At 36.6% G+C, this 19,081-nt stretch overlaps 1 protein-coding gene across 19 annotated transcripts in view; it reads left to right on the top strand.

Annotated features, from left to right (window-relative positions):
- ADGRL2 (adhesion G protein-coupled receptor L2) overlaps positions 1-19,081 on the top strand; it is a 178,581-nt gene that overhangs the window by 147,955 nt on the left and 11,545 nt on the right. For 18 of the 19 annotated variants that reach the window (XR_012652076.1, XR_012652075.1, XM_075039140.1 and 15 more), the window contains 9 exons: positions 944-1,127; positions 3,053-3,175; positions 3,448-3,653; positions 4,740-4,913; positions 5,978-6,187; positions 7,202-7,422; positions 8,703-8,769; positions 16,803-16,894; positions 18,789-18,957. Coding sequence is in view for 17 of the 19 variants with exons in the window: in XM_075039140.1 (XP_074895241.1) it covers positions 944-1,127; positions 3,053-3,175; positions 3,448-3,653; positions 4,740-4,913; positions 5,978-6,187; positions 7,202-7,422; positions 8,703-8,769; positions 16,803-16,894; positions 18,789-18,957 (1,446 nt within the window). In the remaining 2 variants the exon portion in view is untranslated. Of the gene's footprint in view, positions 1-943; positions 1,136-3,052; positions 3,176-3,447; positions 3,654-4,739; positions 4,914-5,977; positions 6,188-7,201; positions 7,423-8,702; positions 8,770-16,802; positions 16,895-18,788; positions 18,958-19,081 lie in introns of those variants that run through there. The other variant, XM_075039152.1, reaches the window with a different exon arrangement.

Genomic DNA, 19,081 nt, shown 5'->3' with positions numbered 1-19,081 from the left:
CAATGCATGGCGTCCTCAATGCACAGCTACATTATGCATTAATGTAAGAGCCTGCCTTCAATTGATTAACTGATTACTCTGATTGATTGGATTATTTTGTAAAAATAATGTAATCATGTCACTGAATTCTTCTTCTTCCTTATTTACTGTTACTTTATATGCAGCTTAATGAACCTTAAAACATGATGATAGAGTTGTTACAAGAAAGAGTTTTTAAAATGGCAGCTTTTTTCAGTTTTACAGTTTTGCCTTCGCTGATAACAGGGACAGTCAGTGGACATCTTGTTTGCTCTATTGATTTCCTTTTTTAACTGACCTTTGTGCAGGAATGGGAGTTAGTAATCTTTTTAAGTATCTATGAACAGGTACAGGAACAGGAGGGGGAGTGAGAGTGGCCCAGGCTAATTTATATCCACTGAGTCAGCTTCATTTCATGCCTCCTGTAATAAAGAAGGCAGTTTGTCATAGACAAGTAGTTTATAGTGCTATGGCTGCATGAGTTGGGCTAAGTTTCCAGAAGAGTATTACTGTCTTTTTAGCCTAAGCTGCAGAATGCCAGTTTTGGCATTGGTATTTCTAAATAGAAGTTACACATTTTGACATTAACTTTAAGGTGAAAGCTTCAGGCAAAACTTCTGGCAGTTGTTTTTACATTTTTCAACACATTAATGAGACTGTCTTTATATCTGACATGAGACGAGTCAAATCTGCATGTTTACCACATAGAGACCACACAATGCTAGTGGCTAACTGCACTTCTATTAATGCTAATCCAGAGAGAGGACGGAAAATGTTTTTATGTTGAAAATAGTTTTCTAGTGCCATTAAATCACAGTAAATCATTCTGACAGTTAAGTATTATAATTGTCACCAGATAACACTGGAAATTTTCCCAAGCTGCCTAGGGCAATCAGACCTAATGATAGTTTTCTAATGAATACAGGCAATTGTGGATACAGTGGACAACCTGCTCAGGCCTGAAGCTCTGGAGTCCTGGAAGGACATGAATTCTTCAGAACAAGCCCATGCAGCCACAATGCTACTTGATACGTTAGAAGAAGGGGCTTTTGTCTTGGCTGATAATCTCTTAGAACCAACTAGAGTCTCAATGCCCACAGAAAATATCGGTAAGTAAATTTCTTTTCAAGTATAATTTAAAGTGCTGTGCATTGCTTTACGCGAAACAAGGAAAAAATATTCCAGATAGTGACATACTCTTTAAAAGCTGAGCTGTGCAACATTTGGTGGAAAGGTAAATGCTCCTGAGCAGGGGAGACACACTTTTCTTGTTTAGTTATTCAAAATTAGCATTCTTCTTTAGTGTCATTAATACAGTGTAAAATGGAAAGTAGTTGATGTTGCAAAGTCAATTTACCACTGAAAAATCATTAGCAGAACGTATGGATATGAAGAGTGCTTAAATAGCAGAGTATGGATTTTTTGAGGTAACTGCTTTCTGTAGACCTGCAGAAATGCTTTCCTGTTATATATAAACTGTTCCTAATGAATTTAAATTACTTTTTTGCAACGTACTCTGCCAGTTAAATATTTTAGGCACCCGGAACGTAGGCCAAATGTTTATATTAAACATGACTACCTCCAGGTAAAAATGTGTTCAGTGAACTACATCTCCCATAATGCAGAAAAGCTATGCTCCAGAGACTGCAGAATAGCTGAAGATAGTTGGAGCATAATTTGGAATTTAAGTGGTGACAGAGAAATGAAGGGGCTTGGTATTAGAGATGTGCAAATATTGGTAGGCAGAATGTGTTAAAGCAAAAATCATTGCTATGCATAAAATTATAATTCCTTCATCTTCTTACAGAGATTAATGTAGTCTTAGTGAGGTACAAGGAAGCTTAAAGTCTGCTAATTTGAGGGGTACCGAGATGGAGACTTGGAATAGACTGCAAAAATGAGACTTTTCACATTTCAGTGTCTCCGTATTTGTAACTGTAGAAGATGATTCTGCCTAGTTTTTAATTTGAGTAGAAAGATACTGGGAAAAGATGGGGAAAGGTGTTACAGTCCATTATCAAAGTAACTGCACCAGTTGTTTCTGAAGGAATGTTGGTAGAATCACAGCAAACCTCTCTCAGAATGTAGACAAGCAGTTCCATGGAACTCAGTAGACTGAACATGATTTCTTGTGATAAACTCTCTTCAAGTCATAGTAACACATGACTGATGCCATGCAAGACTGAATTCCCAGCGCACATACGTATGTGTGGCTTAGAGAAAGAGAAATCATTCCATAATTCCATACCTTTTGTTAGTTTATAGTTTAGACCTATAGTTAGCCTAGTTTAATATAATGCAGATACTTGTCAAAAAATTGACCACTCTGACCTATATGATTTTACGTATCCAAGGGGAATCTAGCCTTTGATGGTAATCCCATGAAAGCTTCCCAATATACAGTGTGTTATGAAATTAAAACTAAAGTAAGGCTGAGTAGCATCTAAGTTTTCAATTTAAATGTTTTTTAGCAGAACCAATAAAATGGTTTCCTATAAACCTTTATACAGAATTAGATTTAGGAAAATAATTAGAAATTTTTTTTAGATATGAATACTGATTTAGCTAAATACATGGCATAAGTATACTTAAGCGTTCATTTGCTGACTGTTTTAAAAACTCTGTATCTAAATCAATACTTAAAGTTCTAAATTTGTTAGCAGAGGTTACTGCATAGACGTTAAGAGCTTCAAAATTAACATTTCTCTGCAACATATGTGTGTGGTATTTTTAAGTGGGTATTTTGGGGGCACAAATTAAAACAAGGTTTGATGTCATGTTGTCAGTATTAAAGTGCTGTCATTTTAGTAGTGTGCACTAGGTTTAGTTAAAGAAAATACCTCTGTGTGATTGAAACATGCAGTACAGATCTGTCTTACGGTGGCAAATGAGGACAGCAGTGTGAGAAAACTAAATAAAGACTGGGGGGAAATAATTGTCATCTGGCATATTGCAGTCTGGCCAAGAGACTTTCTCTGCATTCTCCTTTTTTACAACTTTTCTGTTTTGGTTTTTTTTCCTCTGGTCTGCTTAGTTTTGGATGTTGCAGTGCTCATTACTGAGGGCCAGGTGCAGGACTTGAAATTTCCTCAGGGCAGTAAAGGAGGCAACTCGATTCAGCTTTCTGCAAGCACCGTGAAACAGAACAGCAGGAATGGTGAGTCTTGGGCACAGAGCACTGAAACTCCATTAACTTTTATAAAACCTACATTACCTCCCCTAGTTAAAATATCAAAACGAACCACAACAAAACTGCTCTGTGGTTTTTTCTTGAAGATCATGGGTAGCCAGGCGTTTTTCTTCAAATCCATAGCCTGAAAATGCCTCTCTGTTTACTGATGCTTTATTGTCAGTTCATTAGAGTACAGGTTGCTGTCTTTCTGTAGACCTCTGTGGCATGATGATGGGTTTGTTTTTTTTCTTTTCTAGGATTAGCAAAACTGGTTTTCATCATTTACAAAAGTTTGGGGCGTTTTCTCAGCACTGAAAATGCAACCATAAAGCTAGGCAGTGACTTTGCTGGGCGGAATAGCACGATTGCAGTCAATTCCCACGTCATTGCAGCCTCTATCAACAAAGAGTCTAGCCGGGTGTACCTGACTGATCCTGTGCATTTTACACTGGAACACATTGATGTGAGTTATGCTAATGAATTAATGGGAAGGTCATAAAATCAGCAAGAGAGAAAAGCAATGCAGAAAAATAACCTTTTTTCCATTTGAATTTTAAATGTTGGACTAGGTCAGAGACACAAGCTTAGTTAAGTCTATGAACATAAAATTAAATGAGCGTGGTTCAGTGATTATTAGAACTTAAGTGTATTCTTAATGAAAGCTAATTCAGTAATCAACATGAAAATGTAAATGACTAATTTGTTTCTAACTGAAAATTAACTCTTACCTTAGTAGCAGGGTAGAAAAGAACTGTTAAGATTCTTGATGGTCTGATGTGGCAAGTTTTAATGATACTTTTAATGGTACTTACCTTAATTTTCAACCAAGTTCTGGAAGCCTCTACAAATTGTTTAAATGCAGTTATTCTGTGAAGAATGAAGTATTGTGTCTTGTTTTGTTATACTTCAAATTTGTATATATCTTCTTCATGGTAATTTATTTGATGTGTTTCTTTGCTTGTTAGTTTGGTTCTTTACGTTGTCATGTCTCACATGGGGAAAGTAAATAATCACTACCATGACAGAGAAAATATGGTTGGATTTTCTTCTCATTTTCCCTGTTTTTATAAATCTGTTTTGATTGTTTTTCATCAAAATAGATAGGCAATGAGCAATGAACTTTTTCCTGATGTCTGTTCATATGACTTTGGCCCGACCAAAGGTGAGAATTAAAGGAAAAAGATCATATTTTCAAATTCTCAATTACAGGAAAAATATCTTCAGAATAAATTCGTAGTCCTAATTTTGCAGAAAGCAAAAATGGCTATAATGTGCCATCAGTGCATAAAATCGTAAAATGGAAATTGTAATTGTTTAAAATTGGGTCTACAGTAATTGAGACTACACTTTAGAGTGTTTCGGACTATAAAGTCCCTTTTAAACTAGATGTCTTCCTTGTACAACATAGTCCACAATTTTGCTGATGAAAAACTTTATTGTCCGAAACATGCAAAGTTTAATCTAAATTACCCTTTACACATATTAAACAATTGTTGTTGCCATCTTAGTGTGTAAAATCCTCATTTTGTGTTATCCTTTTATCTCCCAGCCTGACAATTATTTCAATGCAAATTGTTCCTTCTGGAACTACTCAGAGAGGACTATGATGGGATACTGGTCAACTCAGGGCTGCAAACTGGTTGACACAAATAAAACTCATACAACGTGTGCTTGCAGTCACCTAACCAACTTTGCAATTCTTATGGCTCATCGGGAAATTGTGGTAGGTAATGATGTTTCTAGCCATTGGCAGGGAACAAACTTGTAAAGATTTAGCTTTAAATTTTTAGCAAGATCCAAAATTGCTGAAGTTTCTTAAGTATTTATAGCTTCTATCCACTCTTTCCAAAGCAATTTGCTTTCTGTAGCACTTTTCTTCCTCACCCAGAAAGTTACAAGCAAAATAACAGGAAAGAAAAACAAGGAAGGAGAAGAGTTTTCTTCAAGTCATATTTTAAAGTTACTGACCAACCTTACAACCAGTTTAGAGACTTCCCCTCAGTACAGCTGGAGAGTTTCTGTAGGGGCAGCTGTGCAAGCTGTACCCTGGAAGCACAAATGCCAGCTCTCCTTAGAGCAGGAGGGTCAAGGAGCTTCCATACTAGTCGTTTGAGTGCCTCTTCATACTCTGAAATATTGTTGTCTAGTTAAAGCATTTACTGGATGTCGGGGGGGCCCAGAGCATGCAATATTTGCAAGGATATGAGACTTCTCATAAAGACATTGTATTCGGAAAGGTCGCTGCAAAGGTAACTGAGATGACAAAAGTGATATCGTCGCCACTGAAGCAGGGAACCTTCTTTAGCTAAACATGAGATTAGAGCTGGAATTACACACGTAACGTATTCTGCATTTTGTCTTAATTGTTGTGTAAATCGTTGCTTTCTTCTCTGCTGTGGATTTGCAGGTCTGTAGGAAAGAACATGTAGTCTTATAGGAGGTCCCAGGGAAGGCTCTTTCTCTGCATCAGAGCCTAGTGGCACTTTCAAAATGTTATGTTTCTCTACTTGTTCTTGCCTGACAAGTTTACAGCAAGCCATAGGAGGAGTAAAAATGCTATCTGGTCTGGCTAAAATAGTCACATTTTTCTCTGAGACCTGCTCCTCTTCTACTTACCTTAATCTCGCTCTTCTGGGAGGCTGACCCGGGACTGAGAAATTACTGAGTACATTTTGCTCATCTCATGTAATGAACAAGTAACTTTTCTGGATGCTACCTGTGAAAATAGGTTTTTGTTTATACTCATAAAGAGTCATATTAATTTTCTCCATTCTTGGTTATTTCTAGTACAAAGATGGAGTGCACGAATTGCTCCTCACTGTCATCACCTGGGTGGGAATTGTCATCTCTCTTGTTTGCCTGGCCATCTGCATCTTCACATTCTGTTTTTTCCGTGGCCTGCAAAGTGATCGTAACACCATTCACAAGAACCTTTGTATCAACCTATTCATTGCCGAGTTCATTTTCCTAATAGGCATCGATAAGACAGAGTACAAGGTAAGTTTTCTCTGTGTGTACTGATCTCGTTCTCTGAAATGACTGTTTGAAGTGGATTTGAATTAAAACATGACAACACTGCCAAGCTTTCGGCATTCTGACACAGCAAGGCTGAAATAAAAGCTCGGTGTGAAAATGTGATAGACATGTTCGTAAATAGTATTTACATCCATCAAAAATATCACTGTGGCCTTAATTTCCCACTTACTGCAATGTTTTTCGTTTTCAGTTGAGAAACATCAGCTATTAACGAAGCAGGTGGTTAAACTTTTGAAAGAGGAGATGAAATTAAATGTTGACATACTAGGAACATAGATATATCTTGTCTCTATATATTCATATGTCTCAACAGCTATTGACTACTTTTTTTTTATATATATATATATATTAGTACAGAGCCTTATCTATATATTTACACATTTTTTACATGGCATATTCATGCAGGTTTTTGGCAGTATTGGTGAAATTAATTCTGAAGCGATTCATTGGGTTGAAATCTAATAACTCAGTATAGTTTCATCCAGAACTCAGCCAAAGGGGAGAGAATTCAGACTGATTTCTGTTATGACAGTAGAAACTTCCAAATTACAGCAGACAAAAATGGCTTGATGGCCGCTTCATAATTTTAAATAAGCAGTATTTCATTTTGCTTCTAGAACCAACTGTTCGTATCTCAGATTATCTAAACTGTAAGTCTTAAAACCATATCAGTTTCAAAATTAAAGAGTTGCTTATAAAACTGAAAAGTCCACCCTACAGTTGAAGACCAGGGGGTGAGGGCACAATTTCCTTATCTTCACTCAGACAGTTTGTCTAACTTATTTTCTGTAGCTACTGAGCACACATTAGTATTTTCAAATGTTCAGTGTATGTTTTCGGGTAGGGAAAACATGCCTGAATTTGTGAAAGATCTCTGATAGAAGTATATGCTGTTCTATTACACACTATTTAATTGGAGATGTAATGATGTGAAGATTTTGTGGTTTATACTTCCATCTTTCTTTTTCTTTGCAGATTGCATGTCCGATATTCGCAGGTCTCTTACACTTTTTCTTCCTGGCAGCCTTTGCCTGGATGTGTCTAGAAGGAGTGCAGCTTTATCTAATGTTAGTAGAAGTATTTGAAAGTGAATATTCTAGGAAGAAGTACTACTATGTTGCTGGCTACCTCTTCCCTGCTACAGTAGTTGGTGTCTCAGCAGCTATTGACTACAAGAGCTACGGAACAGAGAAAGCGTAAGTAATTGAAAGTGACCTGAGTGTTTTTCAAGTGAATAATTTTTTAAAGCCTATTAGCTGTCAGAGGGTCCCTGACAGACTAAAATACTATCTGAAAGCTTTATTCGTAAGAGAATGGCAATGCTGTGCACAAATTACAATCAAGTCTTTTGTAATTGTCTAGGTTCAGAGGATTTGTACTCTAGAGAGGCCGATTCTAAATTATGGTCTTTCTTTTAACACAAAAGATTGACCTGAAACAAATTGAAAAAGTAAATAACTTTTTGGCCTCAAATGTATATTAAGTAAAAATTCTCAACTTAAAGTATCTGTCAGGACTAACCACCCAGTTTTAAGCTAATGCTTCATTAGATCTCTTTGTTCAGCTGCCCCTCTAGCTAACTCTTATCCTGAATTATGACAGTACAATATTCCAACCCATATGTTTCACTTCGATAATATTTTATCAGGCGAGTAGAGCAGGAATAAAATTAGCCACTGCCTTTTATTTACAAAAATACAGATATATATAGAAAGTGACAGAAGGTAGACAGAAAACATTTCTGAGTTGCTGGAGGCATGAATTTGCCTTCCAATAGTGTTTACTGTGTCCTTTGATGAAATTAGTTACAGAATGGGAAGATACTGTTGACTACAAGAAAGCTGCTTGATTTTGCGACTGATGAAAGACAAATAAGAGCAATTCAGCAGGGAACTGAGCTGCATGAAAAACGAATTGCTAAGTGAAGTTGGCCCTAATAGGTTTACACATCATTTAGTCTGGTATCATATGTATTCTTTCTCTACTGTTCAACTCCCAGTTGGGGCATATTATTTATACCGTATTTTTTTTTAGCAAAACATGGCATCTGAACATTTTCTGTCGTATTCCTCAGGAGTAAGCACTTTGCATATAATATAAAGTTAAAAGCAGATTTTGAAGGTTACACTGAAAACCTGTGAAAAATATTTACTGATGTTAGATTCATTAGTCCATGATAGCACCTGTGACCAAACCTTTTGACTGAGAGCGAGCTCCTTTTGGTTTAGTTTCTTCTTATGTTAGCTATTCTTGATGATGTATTTTCAAGTTCAGTAGTGTTATTAAACAGGACTCATCTGAAGAGTTTCAGGTTAGGAAAAATTGTGGTAAAAATTAGGACTAAGTGGTACTGTGCAATGCTTATCATTGTTTACTGGCAAAATGTTAGCTTAAGAAGTATTTTTGCACTTTCCATTTATTTGACTGAGGTGCTAATGCAATTGTTCACTTTTCATTCTGTTTTTTTCCATGATAGTTGCTGGCTCCACGTAGATAACTATTTTATCTGGAGTTTCATTGGACCTGTTACCTTTATTATTCTGGTAAGAACTTTGCTTTTTCCTTTCCTTTTAGATTGCCTCACAGCAAAGTTAAAAAGATTGAATATCATCAGTCAATACCATCCTTATTCACAAGACATTTCATGAAAATGCTTATAAACAATTTGTAATGTGACCAATGGTTATATAAATGTTTAGAAATCTTTAAAGAGTGCTGACCAAATGATTAATTGTCAAAGCTGTGGTGGCACTTCAGCATAGCCATTTTTTCCTAATGGCTTGAACTCTGAAGGTCGTATTGACATGTGTAGTCATATGAAAAATCATTGAAGTACTAAACACAGGGGGTTTTTTAAAGAAACTATTATTATTGCTTTCAATTGAGTCACTATTGTACACGTTCCAGAATTTAACTGCTAATTATCCAACATAATTATCTCAAAAGGGTGTTCTAACGCATTGGATAATTAAATAAATCTTATATTTCATTACACTTACACAGTATTTGTATATGTATTTGCATATGCATATTTTTCCATGACTACTTCTGTGTGTATTTATGCTACATGTATATCAGACATACAAGTTCATCTGTTTTAGTATAAATAATAGAATATTATGTCACCAGTAGAAAGCATATACACGTTCTTGCAGTCATTTGAGTAAAGTCATTGTATGCATGCCCACCCATCTGTACACCCACAGCTGTGTGCCCCATTGTCCATTTAAGATTGAATGTTGTGTTCATACATCAATTATCCATTCTCTGAGCTCTTTCAGGTAAAAAGCACATAGTCATCTGTCAGCCCAGGGAAAAACATGTCACAGTTATTTCAGACTAATAATACCAACACTGCACAACATAGGAATTTGGAAGGAAAGTGAAAGCAAGATGTGCGTTTTGGCTCACCTTGGTGTTCTCTGCTAGTTCAGTATTTTTAAAGCCTGGCTATGCTTGGGAAATATTCTAGAAGGCTGGTGCTGGGGTCGTAGCCTATGTACGTAGAGAGCTTTTCTCATAACTGCTGATAGTTTGGAAGGATGAATTAATTTGTTTTCGTGCTTTTGAAAGTCTAAATAGTTACCTGTTCCCCTGCCTTTATAGCAGAGTTGTGAAATGTGAAATGTTAACAGAAGTTCAATTCCCTTGAATTTCCAAATTCAGGAATTGTATTTTGTCATTATTATTTTTTTCAAGCCTGAAGCACATGCATTGGGCGTAATTTTGAAATTTCTGACTTTTATAGATCTATACACCAGACGTACTATTTCAACACTTTTTGTAGCTTATAGTTTACATTACTTCTCCATGTAAAAATAAACTGATACTTTGATCATGGAACTTGCTATAAAAAATGTACCCGGCCAATCTTTTGTAGGTACTTTATTCCTTCCTGATATCTTCAATATTGAAATAAGCTTATATATATTTAGGTTGGTTTTACTCTCTGTTTATATCAAAAACTATTTCAATCCTTGAGCAGTCACTTAAGATAAGATAGTTGTGCAGTATAGAAGTTGTTTGAGTTCATTGGCATATATTCAAAGAAATAGGTGTAAATGCCAAAACTCATGTATGTATGAGTTGAATTAGAAAAATTACAGTGTTTGTAAGATTTAAGTATAGACCATAATAATTGTACAGAGTTTATTCTAAATACATTTAAATTAAATCAAGTCTCAGGATGATAGAGATTCTTTTTTAATTAAACCTACAATCACAATTGAAAGATATACTTGGTATTTTCAATATGATAGACAATATTATTCAACACGAAGTTGTTTCTTGCAATTGTTGTAATCATTACTAGAAAATTGTTCTAAGTTTCATGCCCCAATAGTTCAGTTACCTCAAGTCTGACTGTGTGGTGATAATTTTGCTTTTTGTGTCTAGCTTTTTACTTTATTGTTACTGGGAGTATTTTGCTAAGTCACCTCTATTTCTTTCCCTTGCTTTAAAATAACATTTCACATGGGAAGCTTTGGGCATTGCTGACGGCTTTTTCACTTCCTCATAACCAGGTCAGAGTGAGAATAGAGGTGAAGGACATTTAATCATATTGACCATGTACAGACATAGTTCACTATTATTTACTGGCCATGACATTATTATCCTCCAGCAAATCATTTAGGCTGAGACGCAAAAGGCCTTTGGGAGCAGTATTCCCAACTTCAAAAATATGAAACAGCAGGTAGCAATCACAGCACAGTTCCTGGGAGTAATTCTTCTCTAGCAATTGCTTTGCCCTCTAATCGTCCCAACTGAGAAAGCAAGAGAGACTGGAGGAAGAAGTATGAGAAGTGTAATGGCTGAAAAATAATATGTCATGTGCAGTGTAACCGAAGAGCCGCATTTGTAGTATAGCTTGCTTAGTGTCAGTAGCACATGAGAATTTCACCTTGGTAAGCTTTTTAACATGTTAATCAAATCACTTCTATGATTCTCAGTTTAATAGTAGTGTCAATGCACCTAAACTCTTTTTTGACAGTATTGCTTACTACTTCAATTTATGAATTTTTCTGTGAGTTTTTAAGCTTTTGCACCTGTATCTGTATACAGGTGTGCACAAAATGAGGATGGAAAGTATGAAGGTCCTCAGTACATCTTCTGAGGAACTTTCAACTTCACTACTTCCATAGCCTGTCATGCCTTTGGGCACCAGGGTTATTATATCTATGAGAAAAGAGCATGTAAGTAATGAGCGGTGGGAAACCATTAGTATGCCTGAAATGGTTTAATGAAAGCTTGGATCATGATACGTCAGGAGCTGTTTTTATCATTTGGACAGCTCCATCTGCATCTTTAATAATTAATTCAGTTCAGTAAGAGTTCAGTGTGCACACTCATTTAGAAGCCTTCTTCAGAGAGCACCTCTCTCGCTGCCAGTCCCAGAGAGAAATAGGCTTCTGCATGGCTAAGAGCAAAGATCTGGAGATACAAGAGCAGTTTTAGAGCTGCATTTGCCAGGTAACAAAAGCTCCGGGGAGTTCAAAAAGGGTCAGAACATGTGCAGTTCAGCTAGGTTACTTCAGAGTGGTGTTTCTGTTCTTCTGTCTTATCATATCCATGTCAGCACTGCAGGCTGTGTGGAATGAATTTTAAGCTGCTAAGCTGAGGCGGACGTGATTCAATTGAGCAGGTTCATGGCTATAAAACAAACAGTGCACTCCCGTAATCTGTGGTGAGAAGAGCTTGAGTATTTTTACTTCTGTGTAGATCCGTATTCATTCATATCCAAGGAATGGGTGATGTTGGTTTGATTTTAATTCAGCCAAAGCTACTGGAGCTTGCTTCTTGCAGATGGAGCTGACATATCAGGTTGTTTAAGCAAAAGTTCCTAGGATGTCCTGTTTCACTAACACAGGAAAGAAAGTTTCTTTTTTCACGCAGGTTGAGGCATTACTTCACCAAAGTCAGTAGATGTGTACCTACAGATGCACACATAATCTAGCTCTGCATGTGAAAATGGACTGTATTTGTAAGTTTATGTGTATAAATAACACACATATATCTTTCTATAGTAGACATTTGATAAACGGTATTTATGTTTTGCTCACAGGGGGAAATTTATCATAATTATTGCAAAATCTAGCTTTATTTGGCTACTAATTCATTGTACCTGCAACTAATTCCAATCCATTAGTTGTCTGTGCAGGTTATTACATCCACTTTTTTAAAAAGTTAATTTGACTTGGAAGACACCCCCCCTCTCAAAATTACATAGGTTTCACGTGCCAGAAAGACAAAATTCCTACTTAGACCATTTTTCATGTCCAGTACCTTCTGATTTCCAAACCAGAAATGGCCCTCTCTGTGTTGGCTATGAAATAAGCATGATCTTCCAGGGTGCTGCATTTTATTATTGCCATAAAGATTCTTCAAATTTTATATTTTTAAGTAGTTTTTATTTTTTAATATATTTCTAATTCTCTTTCTTTCACTACATTCTGTCCAATTACACTTGTTATATTAAGAGATAAGTAGGCATTGGTGTTTTAAAAGGTGCTCTAATTTTTTATTTTTTTTTTACTTTTGCATACATTTCTAAAATCAGAGCATAGATTAAGCTAGTTCTGTATGTAATCCAGTATCCTGTCTCTTATAGTGGATAATATATTTTAGAAATTACAGCAAAAACCTAGTGTAAACATTAATGAAATACTATCAATACAAGTTTTTCCTTATTATTATCAGCTAACATTTTAAGAGATCTCACGTTATAGCTCCACCTACTGTAACTGTGTGTTTTGTCACTCTCAGTATCACAGCAGAATCTTCAAATCTGAACCTGATGCCTGACCAGACTTCTAAATTCTTATTTTTAGCCTTCAAAAAAGTGTTGGTCTGATTTTCAGAACTGCAGCGTGAAAAAGATTTTACTGACTTTTTCAAGGGTATAATTTCACGACTGTTTGAGATGTATACACTGCGGCTGTGTGTGTGTTTACACAATGTATTTTTATTTTTTATTATCACTGAAGGAGAGCGGTACTGTTCAGGTGCAGATTTTGGTTCATCTGGGATGGATGCAGCCCACCTGTCAGGATGAGCCCCAGCCAGTCACTAGCCCTTGATGTTATATGACGTGACGAGAAGGTTGTCATTGTCAGAGGTCCATTTTTTCTCTTACAAGTTTGCTTTCAAAAGCCTGTCTTGCCATTCATGTGGACCTTTATGTGGCCCCAGAGCACTGCGTGTTTGCAGTGAACATTCGTCTTAAAGAAAGAAAGGTGTCCTACTCAGACCATCTGTAAAGCTTGGAAAAAATCTACAGATTCATTTGCTTAGATCAGTAACAGTTCCGTCCTCACAGTCATGAAACAATTCAGGTTGGAAGGGACTTGAGGAGATCTGTGGTCTAGCCTCCTGCTCAAAACAGCCTCAGCTCGGAGTCGGACCAGGTTGCTCAGGGCTGAAGAAGCTTTCTTTATACAAAGTTGGTTACAAACAAATGCAAAAGCACTAGGTGTGTTTCCTTCTCCCCCCACATATTTCTCACTGAGAGAAGTAATTCAGCCATTCCTTCTAAAAGCAATTATTCTCCAACAAGTTCTGTTCCCGCACTGCTTAGTGCCTTGTGTAATAAAATGGCAGGATGCCCAAAAGTCTTAACTCATGCATTCCTCCAAAACAATCAACTTCTAAATGAAAAGCATTAAGGGAGCCAAAAGCAAATCTATAGAAAGCTTTGGTTACAGTAGTTGTAAGCGGGCAAAATAGGATTTTGGTAATGATACAATGTGTAACAGAGATGCCAGCATGTTTCAACAAGTGGCAAACCGTGGTCTTCTGACTGCTGAAACTGAAAACTGCAGTGTTTCAGGGTGACGGAGAAACAAGTATCATATGCTCTGTTGTCATAGTTACTTTGTCTTCAAAGTACAATATTTTGCGCTTTTTTTCTGTTTTTTCTTGGAATGACTTTTTCAGCTACTGTGATACAGCATTATTATTTCTGTGGGCTGCTTTTGGGGGTCTATACCTGAATTAGAATTAAAGTGTCTATTAAGAAACTGCTGTGTACAGTTATTCCCTAGTCCAGCAAGGACGTATATACAGACAGAACTAAGTAACTGCATAAAACCTGCTTACTATGCTGGAGCTTGGCTCAGGCACTGGGGTAGGGCTGTGTCTGCTTGCATGACACCAAAGGAACCTCAGTATGTAAATACAAGCTTTTGCTTTTCATATGTCAAACCAGAACTTCAGTCATACAAAGAATCAGAGGATAAAAACCTCTTGTTTCATAAGGCAGTCATTTATGGGCTAAGCCATATCTATGAGTTTTTGATCCAAGAATGATGTTGCTAGTACAATACAGGATACTCCAGGGTAGCTACTTAGGCAAGGATTAGCTTCCAGCTGTGCTGTAAATACTATTCTGAACTGGATTTTGCACTCCCGGTTGCATAGGTTGCAGTCAAAGTTGATTTACGTGTTAGGATTGGCATGGGGCACGTCTCCTAGCTCTTAATCTGTTTGTTTTCACAAAAAGTAAATTAAAGTTACATTTTTTTAAGCAGGCTGGAGAAGTTCATGCTACGTCACCTACCAAAATGTGCAAGGAACTTTTTCAAATACAGAAGAAGAAAGTCTGCCTGCGCAGGCAAGAAACTGAGGGTCAGCTCCTGCACAGAGCCCCATTCTCTGTCTGGTGCAAAGGCCAGGGAGAGAAGCAACTTGTTTTCTCACCCAGGGAACTTATGCAGTACAGTGGAAACCTAGATAAGAGGAACAAAATGATCACAATGATATCATGAAGTGTTTCTCAACTGGTTAGTCATTATCTATAAGAATCATAAAAAAATCATCAAGGTCATGAGATACTGACATTTCGATTACATTTTGCAGCAATGGAAATCATGCTTAACTTATACCGTGTACATACCCCCACTTAAAGGTCAAGTATTTTCTGTCAGTTCTTGAAACACAGACAGAAATAAGTCATAAAAGTTTATTTTTGTTATTTGTATCACATACACTTTTTGTATTAATCTCAAGATATAATTGTAAAAATGTTTACTTTGAATTAGGACCGATGAGGTCAAAAGCTGCTAAACACTGTTCTGGTGTTGAAAACTGCATTATAGTTCATACTGTCCATCCTGATTTGGGGACAGCAGCAGCAGTGATAACTTGATTGCCCTTAGCAGTAGCAATTATTTCTATAATACATGTCCTTATTAACGGACTTTGATCAGAGCCTTCAAAATACTCATCTCTTTGAGATTGTTAAGACCTGCTCTTTATTAGGATTTGAGTGACATTTTTGACCATTGTGGCAGAGCTGTAGGAACACATCTGGTATGAACTGGTATCCCCAATGTTATAAAAATTGTGAGGATTTTGACTCTGTCTCAAACCAAAGTCTCCCCAGAATGAGAGACTGGGCTTGATCATTCTCCATCAGTAACCAGTTGCAGATATGTACAGCAGATTGTAAGAATGGGGTTATAATCTGTCTAATATATGTGTTATAAGGATGTCCAAGCGTATTCTCCCATCTTCTCTTAGCTATCAGTTCAGCCATTTCTTGTGGACCATTGTACTAGTAGATAAGGATGTATGTCTTCTCCCTGAAAGGACATAGCTCCTACTGTTTTCAAACATACGGTTTTATTTGAATTGTCTGCATGATGTAGGACAGCACATACTAATTACTCAAATTAACTGTATACCCATATTCTGCAGACATCCTTGTCTTTGGCTTACCTACGCTCTTCCCATGCTTTGAAATCAATAGGAGAAAGGCACCTAGTATCTTTGATATCTGTGATTCTGTTTCACAGTAGGAAAACTATAAAAAATTACCTTCAGTATCTTCCCCAGTGTTGTCTATATGAATGACACCACAAGAATAAGACAGCATAGTCCTTGTCTTCAGGTGGCACGCAGTCTCACTTCGACAGAATCCAAACTACAAAGGGAAAGAGGGCAGCAGGAGAGTGCACCACCAGCATATGTCTATGGCACTGTTAAGTTTGATGGATTTGCTACATCTTTGTGTTTCTTCTTCTTTTTCTCTTTTTCTTTTTCTTCAGTTACATTTAAGCTGTTTTCAAGACCCCAGTGGGATTGTGAGAACAAAAGGGAATAAAAAAAAAAAAAAAAAAAGAAAAAAGAAAAACCAGCAAAAGCGAAAAACATTCCAGAAGCAGGATGGGGTGATAAAAAGACAACTAGTATAGTACACTAAAGGGGTAACCATAGTCCTCGGAGGGAGGGAGGCAGTGAGATGGGGAACAGGGCCGGAGGTGACAGGCAAAGGGCAACAGGGGCCCAGCACAACATGCTGGAAGACAGAGATAGACTTGACAACGACAAGTGCTGGGCATGAGCTAAATACGGTGGTTCATGATGATGTGGTAAATTTGGAAAATTAAGTGAAACAAGGACTTCTAACTTTTTTTTCCCCTCATCCGTATTTGCAATCACCTTTTACAGCCTGATACAGTTACCCAGTTTCACTACATATTTGAAAATAAACTACGGGGGATTTGTTTAGTCTGTAACATCATCATTATTCAGCCTATTACTTGAAGTAGTTTAATTTCATTCTTATCTGTTTTGACAGCTGAATCTTATCTTCCTGGTGATCACATTGTGCAAAATGGTGAAGCACTCAAACACTTTGAAGCCAGACTCTAGCAGGTTGGAAAACATTAAGTAAGTGCTTTGTGTTCAAGTATGAGAACTATGATTATTTTCTGATTGCTGAACTGATTGAAAGCTACTCTCCATTAGGAGCACATGCCATTGTCTCCCAGCAACTGCAGATGTCAATTAGAAGCAAACAGAGCCAATCCTGCTTTCGTCACATTGTTGCTGTAATGTCACAAACGCCGGTCAAAATTAGATAATTTCAGCCTGGAACTAGTGCCAAGAAACTGTTTCACGGAAATGCCACAGCACTGTAGTAATTTCATTTGCATTTAAAATGCAGTTCAAAAATGATGTTCCTGTTTGCATGGCTGATATGATTATATTAAGTTTGTTTTGTTAAATGACTTTTTGATTTAGGGATTCTGAGCAGTTTCTACTCGTAATCCTGTTCTCCCAAGAGAATTGACTCTATTATTATTGTTAACTTGAAGATTATCTGCTGTTTTCATGCTAATTTAACAAATGTTTACTTTATCATGGTGCTGTACTGCAGTATCCCAGTATCCCTTTTGCAGAGTAATATAAGTGTTATATAATTAACAAGGCTTTGGCAGCTCTTGCTTCTTTAGATAGTCTTTTACTGTATTCTTTATAGCTTTATGTTGTACTAAAGGTTTTTGGGATCAACACTGAAGGGATGGTGCAACTTTCTAACACTGAGGGTTGGATGTGAAAGGGTCTTACAGGTTTGCTTTGAATGTTGAAAATGGCAAAGGGAGATTTTCAGTAAGGCTAACATTGTGAACCAGATGTTCTAGATAGGTCAGTATCAGCTTCATTGCATGTTGCATGATGAGAGAGAGAGAGCTAATCTTTAGCATCTCTCTCTTTTCTTCCTTTTCCTCTTTCTGTCTTCTCATCCACACCAGTAATTACCGTGTTTGTGATGGCTACTATAATACGGACTTACCTGGGTAAGATAGAACCCTACATTAACAAATTTCTAGCATGATTTTTAACTTTACAAACTCGGTCAATATTGTGGATTTCCCTTAATTTTAATTAACTAGTCTTGAGATACCTGATTTGCTAAAGAATTTTTAACTATTATATGCCTTTATAATTTTAAATTGCTTGCCTCTGCATTTTGAATTTCCTAATTTTGACTAATTTTTATAGACAATTAAAAATGCTCTTATTAATTTCTGTTTCAATTCTGTCTAATAATTTTGTTTCTCTTTTCTGCTTATAATGCTTTCTAGCTATGAAGATAATAAGCCATTTATCAAGTAAGATCATTAGTTAGATGTGGAATTCACTGACTAAATTCCCTTTCCCTTTCATTCTGTGCCGTTCTCTACAATTCCTTTTCCTTAACCTATTCATGATGGAATCTTTTTTAGACTATTCTGTAGAGCAATATCCATAATTTTGTCGCATTTCAGCAGGGTTTCTTCATGCGGAAGTTAGATCATCTAGCTTCAGTTTAGCTGAGTTTATCGAAGCATTAAAGATTTGGGCTCTAGGCATTTAATCTGCTGTTTAACCTTTGTGCATTTGTGTTAACATTATTTGGTGTCATATGGTAGCACCACTGTTTAAAATCTATGGTGTGATTAGTGGCTAAGCCAGATTTATCAATCTCTTTTCTAAAAGCAGATAAAGCAATGGAGTAGCTGGGGCTTCTGCTATACTTCTGCATTTCAAAATAGTTTTGACATCCTATGCAGTTCTTGAGAAAGAAAAAGGTCATATCTACTCTTGCTGCTTTCACTGGAGACTAAGAGTACTAAATGGAATTGTTCTTTCTTTAATAGATAAAAGGTTAAACCCAAGGAATTTTTACATTTGAATATGAACCTAGTAAAAGTCAACTGCAGGAACTGAAATGTTAATATTGGATTTGGTGACGTGCATTCTCATAAGTAATGTTACTAAAATTAATTTTCTTTTACAGATCCTGGGTCCTGGGTGCATTTGCTCTCCTGTGTCTCCTTGGCCTAACATGGTCATTTGGCCTGCTGTTTATCAATGAGGGGACTGTTGTGATGACGTATCTGTTCACAGTATTTAATGCTTTCCAAGGAATGTTTATTTTCATCTTTCATTGTGCCCTTCAGAAGAAAGTAAGTTACTGAAAACACAGATGCATGTTCCCTAACTCCTTAAAAATACCACATATATTTCTTAAAAAATAGAGGAAAAAATAGCAGTGTCAAGAACTGGAGTATTTTGAAGTAGTTTGAAGAG

The sequence above is a fragment of the Buteo buteo genome, chromosome 10, assembly GCF_964188355.1.
Source record: "Buteo buteo chromosome 10, bButBut1.hap1.1, whole genome shotgun sequence".
In the NCBI taxonomy this organism is placed as follows: domain Eukaryota; kingdom Metazoa; phylum Chordata; class Aves; order Accipitriformes; family Accipitridae; genus Buteo; species Buteo buteo.
The sequence above is the reverse complement of the archived record's forward strand: the minus strand, read 5'-3'. Positions and strand labels throughout refer to the sequence as shown.